General features: G+C 44.6%; 1 protein-coding gene across 1 annotated transcript in view; it reads right to left on the bottom strand.

Annotated features, from left to right (window-relative positions):
- USH2A (usherin) overlaps window positions 1-20,085 on the bottom strand; it is a 407,070-nt gene that overhangs the window by 61,803 nt on the left and 325,182 nt on the right. Inside the window, exons 57-60 of the mRNA XM_054712927.1 lie at window positions 19,462-19,619; window positions 12,356-12,514; window positions 9,954-10,116; window positions 4,031-4,385 (exon numbers count right to left, since the gene is read on the bottom strand). Of these exons, the coding sequence (XP_054568902.1) occupies window positions 4,031-4,385; window positions 9,954-10,116; window positions 12,356-12,514; window positions 19,462-19,619 (835 nt within the window). The remainder of the gene's footprint in view (window positions 1-4,030; window positions 4,386-9,953; window positions 10,117-12,355; window positions 12,515-19,461; window positions 19,620-20,085) is intronic.

Below are 20,085 nucleotides of genomic sequence, written 5' to 3'. Positions count from 1 at the left end.
ACACATATACATATACATACACACACACACACACTTTAGAGAGAGAGAGGAAGGGCTAGAGAGATAGAAACATCAATGATGAGAGAGAATTATTGATTGGCTGCCTCCTGCATGCCCCCAACTGGGGATTGAGCCCGCAACCCCTGGGCACGTGCCCTGACTGGGTATAGAACCAGGGACCTCCTGGTTCATGGGCTGATGCTCAACAACTGAGCCATCCCAGCCGGGCTGAGATTCTTAGGTGATCCCAAGATTTGGGAATCTGGCCTAACAGAGAAGCTGATCTCGGATTCTGTCCAATGCATTCTGAAGTGGCGAGTCTTACCCAATGTGGTAGGTCAAGTAGAGAAGTTCCTGTTGGACAAGCTGTACTTTCCTCATTTGAGTGAACAAGTTGGCCCCAGTTCTGGTGGATGCCAAGAAAGGAATGAGTCTTGTCAATGTGACAGAGCCTGATATTGGCTGACTGCTCTGGAGAGGGGTGCCCAGAAGTAAAGGAGGGTGTGGGGTGCATCTCTGGGGCAGTACGGATCGGGGTGCGAGGAGTTAGCCCGAGAGTGTACTGCCTGCTTCAGGGACTGGGAAGCGTGGGCTTTCCCATGGGAGACGGCTACACAACCCACAGAGGAAATCCCAGGAGGCACCTGCCCCACAGGCAGCAATGATGGATGGGCGAGAACAATATTAATGAATGAGGCTCTGCTCCTTTTATGCCTAATTCTGTCTTTTCTGCCAAGATCCTGGGGACATCAACAAGAGAAGAAGAGGAAGAAAAATGAACACGCCCTCTCTTCTCCACTGTAGATCCATTAACACCAGTCAGGTTTTAGACTGGACTTTTTTTTAAACACCTGCAATGAGTCCTGATTACTAAAATCGGGGTGGTTGCTGTCACTAACAGTGACTGGCGGACCTGCCCTAGAGACTATTGATGAGAGAGCAAGAGAGGCCTGATGACCTTGTTGGAATAAAGTGGCTGGAGAAAAATAAAGCTCTTTCAAAGGAGCAGTTCCATGACGTTTAAGAAGACTTATATGGATCTATTTTTCGCAGTCCCCAATGATATTGAGTTAAAAGTAGATCCCCAATATTCACTTGTGATTGATAGGGTATTATTAGAAAAACGGGATAAAGATAATATAAATCTAATAAGTGAAAAGTTTGTCACGCCAAATACACCATTACAATAAAAAGGGTTGTGCCAGCCAATATTCATGGTTTTGTGTGACATTCACCCACCCATACTTTGTATCTTTTATATAAAAGAGTGGATGACACAGTTACCTCATATTATAAAATCTAAAAGTCTCAGCTTATAGAACTGATACAGAAATATATGGTAATTGCTTTTATTACAATTTTCTCTTTATTTTGGAAAGATGGTTTTTCTAGATAGAAAATCTGTCTTATAAGGGTATCTGGGGAGAAAACGCCAAGAACCACCACATTTTAAGAGCTACACCTAATTTAAGATCATGTGTAAAGAGCAATAATATTTTACACCATACTAAGCCAAAACCAAAATGAACTTAAAAATAAACCGATCAATTTACTCACAAACTATCCATAATGTGGCGATTACGAAGTATCCTGTTTCCCCCACAACACATCTACCGAATGGCGAATTTGAGAAGGCCACACGAGGAAATTCTGAATACCTCCTCCATGACATTGGGCAAGGGAGTCTGGCAACTAGAATCTAGAGACTCGAGTTTATATTTTATTTCCAGATTGGAAGCCAACTCTTAGTGACCCATCTGACTCGCTTACCCCTCAGCTCTGCATGCTTGATTCTACGCACAGGGCGAAGGACCATCTATCCTTCTGGATCCTGGGCAAACGTATGATCTGGACTTGGTGTTGTATAACCCTGGCGGGGAGATGGGGGTAGGCAGGGATACACTTAGAGCACAGACTGACAGGTAAACCACCTTCGCCTTTAAATCCCAAGTTACTTCTGCCAGTAGAATGGCGGGCGCCAGGAAGGAAAAGCAAACAAATCGCAACGGTGGCAGCAGGGTGGCCAGCCTCGCCAGGCGAGTTCCCTGCACACACCACCACGGAACGCTCGCGTGCCAAGCGAGGCTACGTGCAGCCTCTCTCCTGACACCGCACAATTCATCACAGAGCCTCTGGGAAGGGAGTTTGAGGACTTCTGCCTAAAGCTTGTTTTCGGGGGCGATGGGCACTGGTCCAAAGAGACCCTAACCATCTAGATCTCTCTCTTTTCTCCTTAGAAAGACCTACGTAGGCCCACAAGGAGATGAAACTTCGGGAGGTTGGGAGAGAAGCTGGTGACACATTCAAACCCACACTCTTTCCATCTCTCCTCTCCTGCTGCCTCGGCTGCTGCTGCTGCTGCTCCTGCTCCTGCCAACACATATGCTCTCCACCCCCGTGGAGGACCCCCACTGCCAGTTCTCCATCCACTGCCACCATCGGAGGACTCATGCATCCACCGCATCTGTCTTCTGTGGCTCTCCCAGCAACGTCCACCTGTCTGTAAACAGCTCTGGGGGGACTGTGGGACACGCTGGTGTTGGCACGACACTACCAGCAACGTACTGGTGGCACCTCGTGCAGAGATGGGACCCCAATAACCAAGAGACTAAGGGAGGGGAATTAGCGATTCCTCTTGCCAAGTCTGCGGACTGAATTGTAATCCTGCAGCTGTGAGGACTGGTTCCGTGTCTCACCAATCAAAAATAAGAGTTCCTTTCTTTGGAGAATTTCAGCCAAAGCCATCTATGAGACAAGGACTTGAAAAATGTCCTAGGGCGGGCACAGAAATGGAAGCAGATAGGGAAGATGTTTAGCTAGTAAAGGGGTTAGAGACGTAGTAAGCAGAGCCAGGAGGGCACTCACAGAAAGATTTGAAAGGGAATCATCAAAACACGAGCAGCAGAAACTCAGAAGCAAAGAAACGTAAAGACTCAAAATGCCCAGCAGTAAGACTCTGTACCTCCGCCTGGATTATTCATCTTCTTCCCAGCGTCTGCTGTGCGCAAGGACCCAGTCTCATGGCAGACTTCACAGAGTTGAGTGTAGAATTGAATATTGACATATTGGATATAGTACTCGATGACTATTTGCCAAATTGGATTGAAAAGTCAATAATCTTAAAGTCCCTGACCTTAAAGACCTGTTGCACGAGTACAGAAAAGGCATGCTGTTGATGTGGGTTTGCATTACGGGGGAGAGGGATTTGTCTAGGATAAAAGGAGCATGCTTCTCTGATGGCGAGGAACTGGAACCCAGTGGTAGGACCTCCTTCTTTAGACACCTTTACAAAAGGCTGAACACATGCTCTTGGAAAGCTCCCTGACAAGGACCTGTCTATTTCTGTATCTCCTATAGAAGCTTAGGCTATGCCAGGCATATAGGGAGCCCCAAGAGATACCTGGTGAACTGAACTGTGTTACAGCCCAGAGGTGGGCCAACCCAGAAAAATCAGCACTAAGTGACAGAGCATGGGATGTCCACATCTCCATTTGCACATCTAGACAGATGTACCTAGAAATTTAATTTTCTTCTTCCTCAAAGAGCCCATCATATCACATAGCTATATCTAAAGATACCTAACTCCACATCTATTATGGGTGATACTGTTCCGTTCATATAATCCTTATATTTATCTATATCAATGTGCCTACAGAGGTATAGATATGTGATACAATTGGATCTTTAAGAAAATAGAAAATTAAATTTCTATCTAATTTTATCTCAGCCGCATCCCCACGAGATATAGAGATACAATTTTAATATTTCCATTTAGTGGATTTGGAAATCAGGGAAAGAGAGATTCATTTATTTGCTTGAGTTAATTGTGTTCAGCAAACTAGTTGCCAATATCCCTTATATTCAGTTCAGTATATTATTCCCATGACCACACTGCTTCTTTTAACAAGTGGAAGATTTTCACATATTTAACCCCCAAGTGAAAAAAAAAAATGACAAGTCAGATATAAACAAAGAATCTCAGCATATTAACCCGATAACCTAGGTATCTACTATCTTTGTCAGTACTCACCGCTACTGTGAAAGCACGCACGGGGGAGATGCTGAACGTCGGGTCCTCTGGCCTCTCCTCGTAGACCACGTGGTATCGGGAGATGATGCCATTGGGAGAGCCGGGCTCCGTCCAGTTCAGCAGCACTGAGTGAGCACCGGTGGCCTGAGCCCAGGGCGCCGGCAGGTCTTGGGGTGGGGCCTCCCGTGTCCGTGCTGAGGTCCACAGACTCGCCACCGAGCCCCTGGAGTTCCGGGCTCTGACCTGGTATTCGTAGAGCGTGAACGGCCTCAGGGTGCCCGCAGCATCGGTAAACCTGAAGGCTCCTTCCGACCAGACAAACACCAGGGCCTCCTCGTCAGAGCCAGCGGGACGTCTGGAAGGGAACCCAGGCGGTCAGGGACAGCTGCACACTTCAAAGCCAGGTGGGCAGACAGAGGAGGACATGGCTTTGTAGGAGATTTTGGTATCAAGTCAACTTTTCAATCGTTTCTTCCTCGTATCATGATGGAAGGAGACCAGATGGAAGAATTCACCAGAGGCCTAATCGAATGCCATTTTCAAAATATGGTTTAAACATATAAATATATTTGGCTAATCTTAAAAAGGGAAACATTACCCATAATCACGTTTTCTTGTATTAACTTCCAGACTTCAAAAAAAAAAAAATTACACATGCAAATACAGGGTGTCCCCCCAAAATGTAGACATTAAGAACACTGCTTCTAATGCTTATGCTATATAATAAAAGCCTAATATGCTAAGTGTCCAGGTGTCCAGTCATCTGTTCAAACCAATCAAAGCGTAATATGCTAACGATATGCTAAGGCTGCTCAACCGCTCGCTATGACATGCACTGATCACCAGGGGGCAGATGCTCGGACTGGTAGGTTAGCTTGCTGCTGGGGTCTGGCTGATTGGGACTGAGCCCAACAGGCCTGACACGCCTTGGTGCCCTCCAGTGTCCCTCCCCAGCCACAATCGTGCACTGGTGGGGTCCCTTAGCCTGACCTGTGCCCTCTCGCAATCCGGGGATGTCAGAGAGATGGTTTAGGCCTGATCCCACAGACCAGACCAAGGGACCCCACTGGTGCACAAATTTGTGCACTGGGTCTCTAGTTAATTATAATTAAGAATTAATTCCAATGGGTTAAATCTGTGTAGGTTTGCAGGGCCTGGCCTTTGTACGTGAGGCAGATATCAGGTACCTGGTGTGCCACCGAGAGGGATCCATTCTAATGGACCACAGGGCTCCCAGCCAAGGTCTCCGCTCATGGAGTGGTTTCAAGGGTGTTGGCTAGGAATGTAATACAACAAGCGAACATACGAACTTCTATGGGGAGATAACATTTTCCATTTTGTCTGGCTTCAACCTTCCTATGACAATTCAATTAATTTTTTATTAAACTCTCGTGAATTCCCACACTGAGGTGTAGCCATGGTTGTCATAAAACTGACATTCTTAAAAAAAAAAAAAAGGCCTGAAAGTGTGAATTTAAAAAAAAATGTGTACTATGTAAGAGATGGAGTATTATGATGTTAGTCTCAAGTTTTATTCACTGATACAACGAAAGAGTGCAGCCTGGTTAAGATTTTCTTATCCCTACTGAATACTTAATAAATTCATATTGTGGTGAGGTAAGTATTTTATCTGTGGTGTTAAAAACAGAATATCTTATGTCGGATAAGCTCTGAACAGAAGAGGTTGGCCAGGCCCCAATTATTCCTAGTTTAGTTAAGATTTGGGCTTCAACTGTTCATTTAACGGGACGTGTTTCCTCTTGAGCTCTCTGTGGGGAGAGAAATCACATTTTAAGATCTCTGAATAGCCAAATGGCTGTGCTATGCTTAAACTCATCTGGGAGATACTTCAATAATACACCTTTCCAACTAGAGCTCATTAAATCTGGCTTAATACTAAAAGGAAAAACAAAGTAAGTTTTAAAACTAAGCACTATGTACTTGAAAAGGGAGTCATACTGATGCTGTCTGACCAAAACAGCCTTTTAAAGAGCTCCCTCCAGCCTGTCAGTCACTTAGCCTCCAGGCTATCAGATGGACTGTCTGGGACCACAGTGCTTGTGTTCAAGTCACCCTGACTTTACTTAATAGTGACCCCAAAGGGCAAGAGTGATGCTGCCACCTCAGATATGCCCAGGAGAAGCCGTAAAGTGCTCCTGTAAGTGAAAAAGGGGAGGATAGTAAGATGGTTTAAGAGGGAGATTGAGAGAGTCCTCATTGACTAAGTTTTATTATAGTATCTGTAATAATAAAAGCGTAATATACTAATTAGACCGGACATCCTTCTGGATGACCTTCCGGACGAAGCTGGGGCTGCAAGGGAAGCCTGGGTTCCTCCCGGATGCCAGAGGGAAGCCAGTGCCGGTAGCCGGGGGAAGGAAGGCCTACTCTTGCATGAATTTCATGCATCGGGCCTCTAGTACCGTTATAATTGCTCTACTTGATTAGTTATTGCTCTTAATGTCTTACTGTACCAAATTTATAAATAAAACTTTACCATCACTATGTATGTATAGGGAAAAATTTATCATATATAGGGTTTGTGACTATCTGTGGTTTCAGGAATCCACTGCGGGGTGTGTGTCTTGAAACATATACCCCATTCAATAAAGGAGAACTACTGTATCAAATTAACAGGAAAGCTAAACAGAAGCAACCACAGTTACAGTCTTGTCCATACCAGGTTACTGTTTTGTTGTTGATTTTTAAAGTCATAAAACATCCTATCTCTGTATTGGGGCAGATACTTCTTAATGGGATGATATCACTAACAACAGAAGGGAATTAATGCCCTGCCAGTGTGGCGCAGTGGTTGAGCGTCGACCTATGAACCAGGAGGTCATGGTTTTATTCCTGGTCAGGGCTCATGCCCAGGTTGCAGGCTGGATCTCCAGGGTGGGGCGTGCAGGAGGCAGCTGATCAGTGATTCTCTCTCATCAGTGATGTTTCTATCTCTCTCTCCCTCTCCCTTACTCTCTGAAATCAATAAAAAAATATACTTTAGGGAATTACTGAAGAGAAATCATTGGGGGAGAGGGGAATTTTGCAGAGAACAGAGTGACACGCATTTTCAAAATGGGATTAGCAAATAGGTTTCCTACAATTTAATGAAAATATATCTGCATAGGCCAAACCCCGACTTTGGGTTGAGCTAAATGTGTTTCCTTTGGTGGGGCTGGAGGACAGAGGCGGCAAAGGATGAAGCAGAAATTGCAAGCCATAACCTCCCCAGAAACACTGCAGGCTTGTGGCCGTAACTACGTAAGGAGCTCTGCGCAGTCCCAGGATGAAAGCAAACTCTGTCTACATTCTATTTCCGTCCTTACGAATTCCCGATTCTGTCCGCAGCTATCTGAGAAAAATGTGATATTGTTGTTGTCTAAGCACATTTAGACTTCGGCCGGGATCGCCGACGAGTGATGCATGCCCATGTAGGTGAATATAGTGATTGTATCTGGCGGCCCGGTGCGCCATTTCCATTTCACTTTAAATAAAAAACAAAATGTATCTGTGTCAGGCAGTGCCCTTCCCCTGTACGCAGAGGCATCACACGGGCCACAATTATGATTGCGGAGTGATTGTGTCACATTGCAGGAAGGTTTATTGCTTTGGAGCTGGCAAGGCAGTAACACATTCTGCTGCATATTACTCTTTAGATCATTGTTTGCCTGTGACGAGAATAATCAAATGCCATCAAACGCTGTCAAATTCAATTTACAGTATTTTTCATCGAAGCGGGCTTTCCGCATCCCATTCCCCGTTTTCCTGCTCGGGAGTTGCCACGGAATAGTCGCCGTAATCACGGGCTTTATTTACAAAACCGACAGAGTGGAGCCGCGTCCCGGTTTAGAGCAGACACTTTATTTCCCTCCATTCAGGGTAGGAATAGGACGTGGTTCTCTCGTGCAATTAGCATTAAGGGGGTGAAAGAAATCCACTCCAAGAGGGTGGCCAGCTTAGAGCCCTCACAAAGGTGCTCAGTGTGAAAGGAAAATGTGCATTAGCCATGTTTACAGGTGCGTGTGCATGTGAGTCAGAACTCTGCCTCCTCAGCCCTGCCGGCGTGGCTCAGTGGCTGAGCATCAGCCTATGAACCAGGAGGTCACGGTTCGATTCCCGGTCAAGGGTACATGCCCAGGTTGTGGGCTGGATCCCCAGTTGGGGGGCGTGCAGGAGGCAGCCGATCCATGATTCTCTCTCATCCTTGATGTTTCTATCTCTCTCCCTCTCCCTTGCTCTCTGAAATCAATAAAAATATACTAAACAAAGAAACAATGATTTTTCAAATCAACGTCTGCTGAGAAGAAATTTGACTTGCTCATTTTGGGCAACGCCACCTGCATAACTGGAAATGCAGGAATACTTCCCCCCCGCCCCCTGTCATCATTTTCTGACAAACCCTCAGCGGGTCACTGAAGACTGCTCTGAACCAAAGGGTTTCAATGTCTGAAGGTGCAGAGGGACCCGAACCCCGTTTCATGATATGTGGCCAGGGCGCTGGACCACACGAGGGAAGGTGTGAGGCTGCTGAAAGGAGAGACTGAAAGATGCTGACGTGGGGCTGAGGGGCTGAGAAGGAACGTGCTGTGGTCTGATGCCTGCTGTGAAGGCCCTGCTTCTGGAAGGGATTCTCATCTGCAAATGGTCTATGCCATGTCTGCCCTGCAGGCCTCTTCCCTACCTTAGATGGCGCTACGGTCCCAAAGGTGGTGCCAGGTCCCATATGCTGAATCTGAACCCCCAATGTGATGGCGTTAGAAGGTGGAGCCATTTGAGGGTGTCTAGGTCATCAGAGTGGGTGGAGCCCCCATGAATGGGATTAGTGCCCTTATAAAGGGACCCTGCAGAGCTCCCCAGCTGTTGCCACCAGGTGAGGACACAGTGAAATGACTGCCCTCTAGAAACCAGAGGTGGGCGCTCACAAGACACCGGGTTCGCCCGCGCCTTGATCTTGGACCCCCCAAGAACTGTGAGCAATACATGTTTGTTGTCCAAAAGCCACCTTGTCATGGTATTTGTGTGTTTTTTTTACAGCAGCCTGAACAAATGAAGACAGAGTCAGGTGCTTTGCCTCTTGACTCTGTTTTTGTTTTACTTTCTTCCCCATCCCATCCCCTGCCTGTCTGTCTGTCTCTCCCTCTCTCATTCTTTCTCTTCTTCCGTGGATCCATCCATTCCTCCCTCCTTCCTCTGTACCTCCCTCCTCATGATTCATTATTTATTTAAAGAAAATGTGAATTTAAAGCCATGTCCACGCTGATCAGATGAAGACAAGATCGGAGAGAGTAATAACCCTTCACCCCAAATGCCCGTGGTCTCTGTCTCTCTCACTTCCTTACTCTTCTCACTCTCTCTCTTCCTCCCCCTCCCCTCTCTTTCCTTCTCTCCTTTCTTTCAGTTGGATACACTCAGTTCTGCACATCCTGTTGCAAAGGGGCTGCGTTAACTCCGTCAGTTCTCTGAGTGGGAGCCATGCGAACAGGGACTAGGGGCTGAGCCCTCCCCCTGCTCAGGTATGAGAGGCCCTGCTTCCAAGGATGAGAACAAGCCTTGCCAACCTCCACGTGGCAGGTGGTGGGGAGCCTTAGACTTCTCCCCCCAGACCGGGTCCCTCCTCTAGGATGGCCCTGTTCCTGGGTCAGGGAGCCGGAGAGGACGCTCTGCCCCTTCGTCAGAGAGAAGGCTCTGCAGCTCTGAGGTCTCCTCTTTCAGACCCGGCTCAGGCAGCTGGCACATGCCGGCTGAGGCTTCCCCCTCGGATAATGTGTCAACGTGCCCAGTACCAAGCTCAGTCCGCAGTGGGTGCTGCACAGATCACCAATTCCCACCCCTCCCTACGGAAACAGAAACGCCTCGGATTCTGCAGCCCCGGAACCGCACACGTTCTTACAGAATTAACCGTAACAGTGATGGTCCACGTCACCTGTGAATGAAGTAGTGGGTGACGACTCCGTTCGGCTCTTTGGGCGGCATCCACGTAACCTCAATGCAAGCGGACCCCAGGGCCCTAAGAACAGGGGGGCTCAGATCCATTGGGGCCGCTTCCGATGTTCTGACACACGTCCCACTGCTCACTCCACAGCTTCCTTGGGGAAAAAAAAAATTAAAAACTTTAGTAACTTACCAGGCGGGGAAAAGATTTACATATGCATATAGAAGGGTAAGGATATCGTGAAAATCATTTTATCTGAACTTTCATATACACATTTCTACACATATTTTAGGTGAGTACTGTAAACCTCTACAAAATGTGAATATTGAAATACAGAATCATTTTTGGAAGATTCAGTAATTAATTAACCACATCATTACAGAGGCATAGGCAAGAAAGCTGATGCTCATCTGAATTGAGGTTCCTCTAGTCCAGTGGTCGGCAAACTCATTAGTGAACAGAGCCAAATATCAACAGTACAACGATTGAAATTTTTTTGAGAGCCAAATTTTTTAAACTTAAACTTCTTCTAATGCCACTTCTTCAAAATAGACTTGCCCAGGCCGTGGTATTTTGTGGAAGAGCCACACTCAAGGGGCCAAAGAGCCGCATGTGGCTCGCGAGCCGCAGTTTGCCGACCACGGCTCTAGTTCATCATCATCCTTCTAGCAACAAAGCGATAATGTGATTAATTTTTTTTTCTTTCTTGTGCTGAATTTCTTAAGCTGTGACCTACACATCTTCTATGCTCTTAATCTTGTTTTTTTTTTTTTGGCCAGTATTTTAAAAGAATGATCATCTCTCAACACACAGGAATCAAACAATTAACTTGAAGGATATTGGATCTTCATAGCCTAGATGGAGGGACCCAGAGGGACAGAAGTTGATTTTACATGTAAATCAGGGGAGCATCAATGAAAAGCTATTTCCATGCTGATTTGATGAAGACCAGATCAGGGACAGCAATACCCTTCAAACCAAAAGGCCTTGGTCTGGTTTGCACAGAGAAGTGGGCAAACTGAGTCACACTTTCAGAACGAAAGGAGAGCAAAATCACTCACCCGCTCGTCCTAACCAACTCTAAGGGAACTAGTCCTCACCTGATGCACAAAATAAACTAACAAACAGAACAGAAACAGACTCACAGACACAGAGAACAGACCGACAGCTGTCAGAGGCGAGGGGGCGGGGGGCTGAATGCAAAAGGGGGAGGGATTAAGCAAAGAAAAACGCAGAGACACAGACAACAGTCTGGAGATTACCAGAGGGAAGGGGGTGGGGGAAGCAGAAGAGGGGAAAGGGGGAATAACTGGTGATGGAAGGACACCTGACCTGCGGTGGTGAGCACACAATGCTATATAGAGGTGACGTACTATAGAATTGTGCACCTGAAACATAGAATTGTATTAAGCAAAGTCACTGCAGTAAATTAAAAAACAAAACAAAACAAAAATGAAAACAAAACAAAACAAAAAAACAGAAGTTCCGCCCTAGCCGGTTTGGCTCAGTGACAGCCTGGGGACTGAAGGGTCCTGGTTTCTATTCAGGTCAAGGGCACACGCCCAGGTTGTGGGCTTGACCCCCAGTAGGGGGCGTGAAAGAGGCAGCCGATCAATGATTCTCATCATTGATGCTTCTGTCTCTCTATCCCTCTCCCTTCCTCTTTGAAATCAATAAAAATATATTTAAAGTCAAAACAAAAAACCCCAGAGGTTCCTATGGGACATGTAACAGTATCTTATATTCAACATTTCTTTAACCTAAGATGAAATACAGCAATGTGAGTTACATTTTTCCTTTTCTTAGCAATTGGGTGTTATATAACATAGAACATTTAAGGAAGAAGGGAGTGAGAGAGGCAGATGACTTCACTGACCACTAGTCTAAGCCACACAACTCAAGGTGACAGGTTACGTACATGAGACAGGGGTCAGGGAAGTACCTTAAAATACCTACGATTCATTTGACTCATAACTCAACTTCTAATAATTCCCCCCTTCCCACCAGCCCCTCCTGAATAAAATTTAAATAAAACCAAGGTGACCACATTGCCCACGCAATTTCTGTAATACCCAATTTGTCTTCTACTACCGGCGATCCCTCTATGTGATGCAGGTGTTTTTCCTTTCAAGGGCCTGATAAAACAAGACTTTGCAAAACCACTATTTTAATTCTATATTTAAATATTCATGATTTAATGTGCAGAAATGCATAATGCTCCACTCAATACCAGGCGCTGATTTTTCTGGGTAAATAGCTCAGGACAAATGAGAAATGAAATGTTGGCCTTGGTATTTGAATTAAGAATCTATTCCTTCTCTTTTTAAATATATAAAATGTTTTGTGTGTTTTTTTTTATAAAAGCCCAGAACAAGCATCTGAAAGACATTCACCATTTTGACACGCTTGTATCCTTATCTCATACGGTGTAAATGGAGTCAAATTTCCCAGCAGGACGGACTGACGCTGACCCACAGCGGAGGTGACAGGTGCCACACTGCCAGCATCGAGTAGGACACTGTACTCCACGGGCACCTGGGGGACCAGTATCCCTTTAGAGAGAGAGAGAGAGAGAGAGAGAGAGAGAGAGAGTAAAAACATATGTGTATGCTGCACAGAACGGTCAACAAATGTCTGTCTCTTAAGAACAACATATATTTAAACTTTTATAACATAAAGGCATATTATTGCTTAATATAGCAATTAATAACAGCATGAAACATAAACTGGGAAATACTAGAATGCATATTCCAAAGTAATAATTGGGCATCACCATTAAAAACACACAAATGAAGTATAACAGTTCTTTTCAAAGAGATACTCTGCAGGCAAATAAATACAAAGCACATTTCACCTCTTAAAAAGTACAAGGCAATTAGACATGGTGTCATATACTTTCCTAGGCTTACTCTTAAGGTATACAGTATATATATCCCCACCAGTTTCGCTTGTGACAATAATTTTTCTGTAGGCATTGTGTACGCATCCAGTCTGACACGGATCTTTGACATAGTAGCCCATAAAGTATCCAAATCAGAACCTACCTAGAGAATTCCCAGCGCATTAATTATGGAGTCAGGACAGTCCACTCTGTCAGTGAGACTTATGGATCTGAATACGTATGAAATTTGGGTTTGAAAACTATCATTTTTCACAATGCATCCCAACGAAAGGAGGTCTTGTCGTGTTAGCCTCTCCACAGTCCAGTCACATGATTTAATGTCTGTAAGCTTTATTTGGTCACGCTCAACATACACACTGGCTCAAGGGGAGGAATGGGCCTTGAATGAGGAACATAATAAGCTTTCCCATGAAATTTTCTCCTTGATCTGACGATCATAACATGTGTGGGTTTAATTATTTACCTTTGTAGTACTTAAGTGTAACTTTGTCATAGAAACAATGAATTCTACAGCACAGGACTCAACCCACGAGGCGAGGTCTGAAGAAGGCAACGTGGTCTTGCTTTTGGCAGCTATAGCCTCGGTGTACAAACGGCACAAGAGGCGGTACAGCCCGGAGATGCGGGGAACTTGGGAAACAGAGAAAAACAGGAGGCTCTGAAGGAAATACTGATCGCAGGCAAAGGCCTGATCACGTGTTGCCTTTGGAAAAGTGCTAGATGTGCTGCACTCAGACTGAGAATTTTAGCTTTAAATGCAGAACCTCCTTGTTAAACCACCTTTTACATTTTAATCCTCACCCGAGAATATTTTTCCATTGATTTTAGTGAGAGTGGAATAGAGAGGGAAAGACAGAGAGAAACAGCAACGTGAGAGAAACACATTGACTGGCTGCCTCCTGCATGTGCCCTGACCAGGGCCCAGGCTAGGGAGGAGCCTGCAACCGAGGTACGTGCCCTTGACCGGAACAGGACCTGGGACCCTTCGGTCCACAGGAGGACACTCGATCCACTGAGCCAAGCTGGCCAGGGCTCTTTTACATTTTAAATGTAAAGCTTCCTGCACACCCACTCCTGGGGATCGGGCCTGCAACCAGGGCAGGGAACCTAACCAGTGACCTCCTGGTGCACTTGACGATGCCGAACCCACTGAGCAGCCCTGGCCGGGCTAGACGCAGTCCTGATCTAGCTTTAGACATGGCTAGCCAAAGCACGAACCTGCAAAGACACTTTTCACATCCTGGCTAATCCAAAGTCAATGTCCTTCATGTACACCTAGGAGGTGTGGAGGCGGAAAATGCAGAGAGCATGTCAAACACTGACACGCGTGCAGGAATGAGGCCCCTCCACTGTCACAACTTCCAGGACTGTGACAGGACAGCCCCCCCGTGTCCCCGCCAACCCCGTGCCATTGGGAAGGAGTCTGAACCGGCCCAGCCCCCTGGTATTCCGATGGCGAAATGGATTGAAGTGGGCGTGTTGGTGAAAAGTCAGCTGGGAAGCCCCGAGCCCAGGTGAGCCCCCCGAGTTCATACATTTATGTCGGACGGCGAGGAGCAGTGGAAAGCCGAGTGAGCCAATTTACCCTAAGTGCAGATGGCAGCGGCGCTATTCCGTGTCAAAGCTGCCCTCGCCCGGTGACAGGCTGCCACAGCCCATTTCCTCGCGCGCTAAAGAACAAGGGGCCCGGTGGTTAATATTCCTTGCAGGGCCCCCTTTCATAATTTACAACAACTAGATGCTGATAGGTTATTTAACATTTATGAAGTTAAGATGTAATCAGAAAAACCCTGATTATCTTTACAAATACAAAAGTTAAATTATTCCACTTCTCTCTCTCTCTCTCTCTCTCTCTCTCTCTCTCTCTCTCTCTCTCTCTCTGGTTTCATTTTGCAGCAGGTGTGTACTTTACAATGGGACTAGTCAATCAATCCTTAAAAAATATATTTTTTTAAGAGCTGGAGCAGGAACTATTCTAACAGGAAAACGATTAATTCAGCTTGATAGTCTCATTCACTTCAAAACGTTGGTTGCACTTAACATACTGCTTTTAAGAAGTCAGCCTACATTCATTCTCCTTGGTCCAGGTAGGAATAGCGTGGTTATGTCCTCTTGTGGGCGTGAAAGTGAAACACACATCCATACCAACTACATGGGCATCTTACATAGTCTGTATAACAGCTGCCATCTTGTGCACTCTGCCCTATTACACAGCAGCGTTCTTGGCAGGAGGGACAATGCCTCATTCTCTATAACCCTCCCAGTGTCCAGAATCACGCCTTACCTGTGGGTGGGGCTCAGGAAACATTCTCATGTCAGTGATAATGAACACATGAATTAATCTATCCAAAGGCAAATGAACTGCATCCATGAAGATTAAGCTACAAGCACCGTGACCCTAATGGGTTACTGGTGAACTACCCTTGAACTACTTTGCCCTCGTTCACATGTGCGATATCTACAGCAAAGTTTGTGAGCTTTTGGTATCAGATAGAATGCAAAAAAAATCATTCACTTCCCGCACTGTTTACACAGAAAAACAGTGAGAAAATATAGCACCGTGGTTGTGACCACAGAACTTGGAGTCAGACTCACTGTGATTCGGCTCTGACACCGATGTGACTAACCAAGAAAAATAGCTCATCACATCCACATTGACTTTCCTCATTAGTAATATAGGGGAAACCATAGGCCACTACAAGATGCACTGAGCATTCACTGAGATATGTGTTAATCTTGCAAAAATGCCCAGTACATATCAGAACTCAATACAGTAAGATACATTTAGTAAACTCCCAAAGCAAAGGCAACTAAAGCAAAGCAAACAAGTGGGACCACAGCAAACTAAAAAGCTCTGTCTAGTAAAGGAAACCACCAACACAATGAAAAAGCAGACTAAGAAATAGTAGGAAATACATATAAGCTACATACATGATAAGGGTTAAATGTCCAAATATACAAGGAACTCACACAACTCAATAGCAAAAACAGCAACAACAAAAGCAAGCAAACAAACAAATAAAAATAATCCAATTTAAAAAATGGATAAAGGACATGAAGAAACCTTTTTCAAAAAAAGATACACAAATGGAAGGGTGCAATCCTTCAATTGTAAGATGAATAAGGTCTGAGGATCTCATGCATAACATGGTCACTATATTTGAAAACACTGTGTTCTATAATTGGAATTTGCTAATATGAGTTCTGCATTTCTCCTGAAACTCACCACTGCTTGTCACTTGGTTATAAGAAAAGTGAAACACTTGCCAATGCAACATGGATTCTTAGAAATCTGAATGCCCATTTTCCCTTTAAGTGGACAGTATCTGATCTAATACACTGCAGCCGGTGATCTAACAGGACACCAAGTGGCCCAGTGTCTACAGAAAGGCCATACTGTGGCTAGCTACCCTTTAATCAAAACTTGATTAATAAAAAACATTTATATTCCTAAGCAATATTAATTGAAATTTCTCAGTAGAAGAACTGTCGCCAATTCTTTTCTTTAATGGACTCAGAGATACACGTGGAAGGAAAAGCACAAGTATTCCGACATTGTGCGTTAAGCCTAAATAACTCACCATCTTTAGGGAGGAAAAGTGTGTGCTGAGTGCGATGACATTGTTAATTAGAACATGATTAAGGGCTAGCGGAGTTCAAAATACAGTCATCACCTTGATAAATGAGAAAGGCTCATTACTGCATCCAGAGCTTAAATAATTTTGAATGTTTAGATTCTCAAACAGCAGGGAGATCCGTCGCTATTATTCTGAGTAAACCATTTGTGTACCGTGAAGTAACCTGCTTCCTAATTTTCTATACATTTTCACCCGTTAAGGCAGCATGGATCTGCTGGTCTCTTTCATATCAATGTGTGAGTCCTGACCCAAGGTTCAGAGCTGGTGAGAGGTGGGAAGACATGTTTGGGAATAAACCAACCTGGTCTACATCGTCTACAGATTTGAATAGTAATGGCCAGCATGGACCCAGTGCCTGCTAGATGTTTTGTAATGCTATCTGGCTGACTTCACAGAACAGCAATGCAGAGTAGGCATTTCATCTCTCTTTCACAGAGAGAAATCTCAAGATATTTGTAAACTGAAAACCCACTTAATTGCCTAGGTCAGTGGTTGGCAAACTCATTAGTCAACAAGAGCCAAATATCAACAGTACAATGATTGAAATTTCTTTTGAGAGCCAAATTTTTTAAACTTAAACTTCTTCTAACGCCACTTCTTCAAAATAGACTTGCCCAGGCTGTGGTATTTTGTGGAAGAGTCACACTCAAGGGGCCAAAGAGCCGCATGTGGCTCCTGAGCCACAGTTTGCCGACCACAGGCCTAGGTATTTTTCTATAGCCAACCAACCACCTTGACTTAGTTCTCTGAGCAACTTACTTGTGTGAGGTCCCTCTGTCCATAGAGACCAAAAACCAAAACACACATAAAAAACCCCACCCAGTTAATTTTCCCACTATTTTCACTTTGGGCATTCAAAGGAAATTGGTTTGATTTATGTTTTTGGAGAATCAGTTTTACTGGGTGTGGGTGATTCATAGTCCCTAATCTTGCGGGACCTTTAAGAAAGGTTTAGCTTCCTCGATTCCATCTAAGAACTTGTTTTAAAAAATATTTTTATTAATTTCAGAGAAGGGAGAGGGAAAGAGAGACAGAAACATCAATGATGAGAGAGAATCATTGATTGGCTGCCTCCTGCACAACCCCTACTGGGGATCAAGCCCACAACCCGGGCATGTGCCCTGACCAGGAATCGACCGTGACCTCCTGGTTCATAGGTCGATGCTCAACCACTGAGCCATGCCAATTGGGCTATCCAGGAGATTCGTACTCAGTAAATGTGGGGTTGAGTCACTGTCTTTGCACAAACTTTACAGGTGATTCTTATGCTCATTCAGGTTGAGAAACTCCAGGTATGGGTGGCTGTGCCCATTTCTCAGCTCTGCCTATGATGTACTATCTTGTAATGGCAGGAGGCTCTGATCTATACCCAGACAGCTCCTGATTGTGAGCAAATAAACTGCTCACAGTCATTACAGGTTTGTTTTCTTCCTGTTTAAAATATATATTTGTGACAATCCAGGAACAGAAAAATATTTTTATTATCCCAATCAAAACACAGCATGAGGTACTTCCCAATAAAATCAACCGTAGATTATACACGAGTCAAAATCACCTGCCTGTTCACTGAGTTCGAAATCCTTCTAGGCACCGGGAAGAGAGTGTAATTTAAGATTTTAATCTTCCCATATATTACAGGGTTTCTGTAATGGATTTTGTGCATCTGAAACTAAAAGATTGACAGGTCTGGATATTATAGATTTATTAACCATTGGTTACACGGGCAGAGTTAGTGTGTAAACCTTTTCTGCAGTAGCCCCAGGGCTGGGTTAGAATGAGCAATTTCTGCAAAGCTTGTGGTAGACAAGAGTTAAGATTCTATTAAAGAAGCAAAAGTTGTATTATATGTCACAATGATCCTTTTCTAAATGGAAACATTTTTCATTAAACGCAGATATAGGATGTTGAACTCAAACAAAAATGGCAAAATACTGGGAAATATGAAAGAATTCTTAAAAATGGACTAACCCACTCCTGCTGTTTTATCGTCATGAAAATGGGGCCTTGGGACCTAGCAAATGTTGGAGCAAATACATTTTTAAAAAGAGAGCAATTAAAGGCAAAACTAATTATTTGAAAATCACTGCCACTACCTAAAATATTTCAAACCAGGTAATGCCAATTATATATATTACCTCATTCAGTCTTTATAAGGACCCTATACAGGCAGGAACTGCCATTTTCTCATTTTACAGATGGGGTGACGTCAAGTCAGAGAGAAAAAATGGCTGTTTAACGTGGCATCGCTGGGATCTGAATCCTCGTTTCCTCATCCACCCCACTTTGGGTGTCTTAAAAGAAAGAGGTTTCCAAATCCTTAGGAAGTGTGAAGTCTTCAGATGATCAATGGCCACTTAGGGGTGTGATGATGTTAAAAGCCAGGTGACTTGGTGAGCCAGGGACCTGCCTGGTCACATGGCTCTCTGAGAGTCTGGCTGGTAGAGGACCCTGGTCTGAGTCTGAGAACCTGTCAGTCAATAGGCTGGATCTGGTGACAGATGGGCTCTGTTCGGCCTCATTTTCTGTGGCAGGAAAACACGATGGAACTACTAAAATGCCAAGGAGCAATATGCCGTAGGTTGCAAGACAGCACTGCTATTCCGAGAAAGCAGAAATCGGTGCATTGATGTATGTGTGAAGAAGCAGACATTTTTAGGCTCTGGTACTTGAAATAAAGTGTTGCTTTGATAGAATAACATATATCTGTGTATCTATATGTCTCTACCTACACACCTAAACCTGTATCTATCAACATGTAGATACGCATATATAACTTAGGCTGCATAACTGCAAAAATGTGGCTTGGATTATTTTGTTTACATTATTCAGGAAACATAATTTCCTAAATTCACATACATAAAATCCTACTTGCAATTAATGTCCTCTAAAATGTTACACACACACACACACACACACACACACACACACACACACTGTATTTATTGTATTTATTTATTACCTGGCGGGGTCCAAGTTACGAATACGGAGTAAGGCCCGATCACGGTGATATTGTGTGGAGGCGGGATTTCCTCTGGTGTCAGGAGAGGTGTTTGTACAAGGTACTCGTCACTAAAACTACTGCCGCCTCCCGTTGTGGCTTCCAGCTTGTAAATGTATCTAAATCAGAAAACAAAGAATGCTGCAAGGCAACGCAGGAGAGATCTGAACAATGGTCGCTGGCTTTTCTACCCATGCTCAGTCCTAAATTTGTGGCAACCTGCAAACTCCCTGTTACCTGTTCAGAAACTGTGCCATCGATTGGGTAGTTCATCTAGTATGGGCAGGATTGCCTGCAGATAATCACTATTGCTGTCCCTCCCCACTTTATTTTAAATAATACATTTTTATTGATTTCAGAGAGAAAGGGAGAGGGAGAGAGAGAGAAACATCAGTGATGACAGAGAATCATCCATTGGCTGCCTCCTGCACATCCCACATTGGGGATCAAGCCTGCAACCTGGGCATGTGCCCTGACCTGGAATGGAACTGTGTCCTCCTGGTTCATAGGCTGACACGTAACCACTGAGCCACTTTATTTTTAACCCTCTAGCAATCCATTGCTTTTCTTCAAGACTTCAGGAGC

Source organism: Eptesicus fuscus, chromosome 24 (assembly GCF_027574615.1).
Source record: "Eptesicus fuscus isolate TK198812 chromosome 24, DD_ASM_mEF_20220401, whole genome shotgun sequence".
Lineage (NCBI taxonomy): Eukaryota > Metazoa > Chordata > Mammalia > Chiroptera > Vespertilionidae > Eptesicus > Eptesicus fuscus.
The sequence above is the reverse complement of the archived record's forward strand: the minus strand, read 5'-3'. Positions and strand labels throughout refer to the sequence as shown.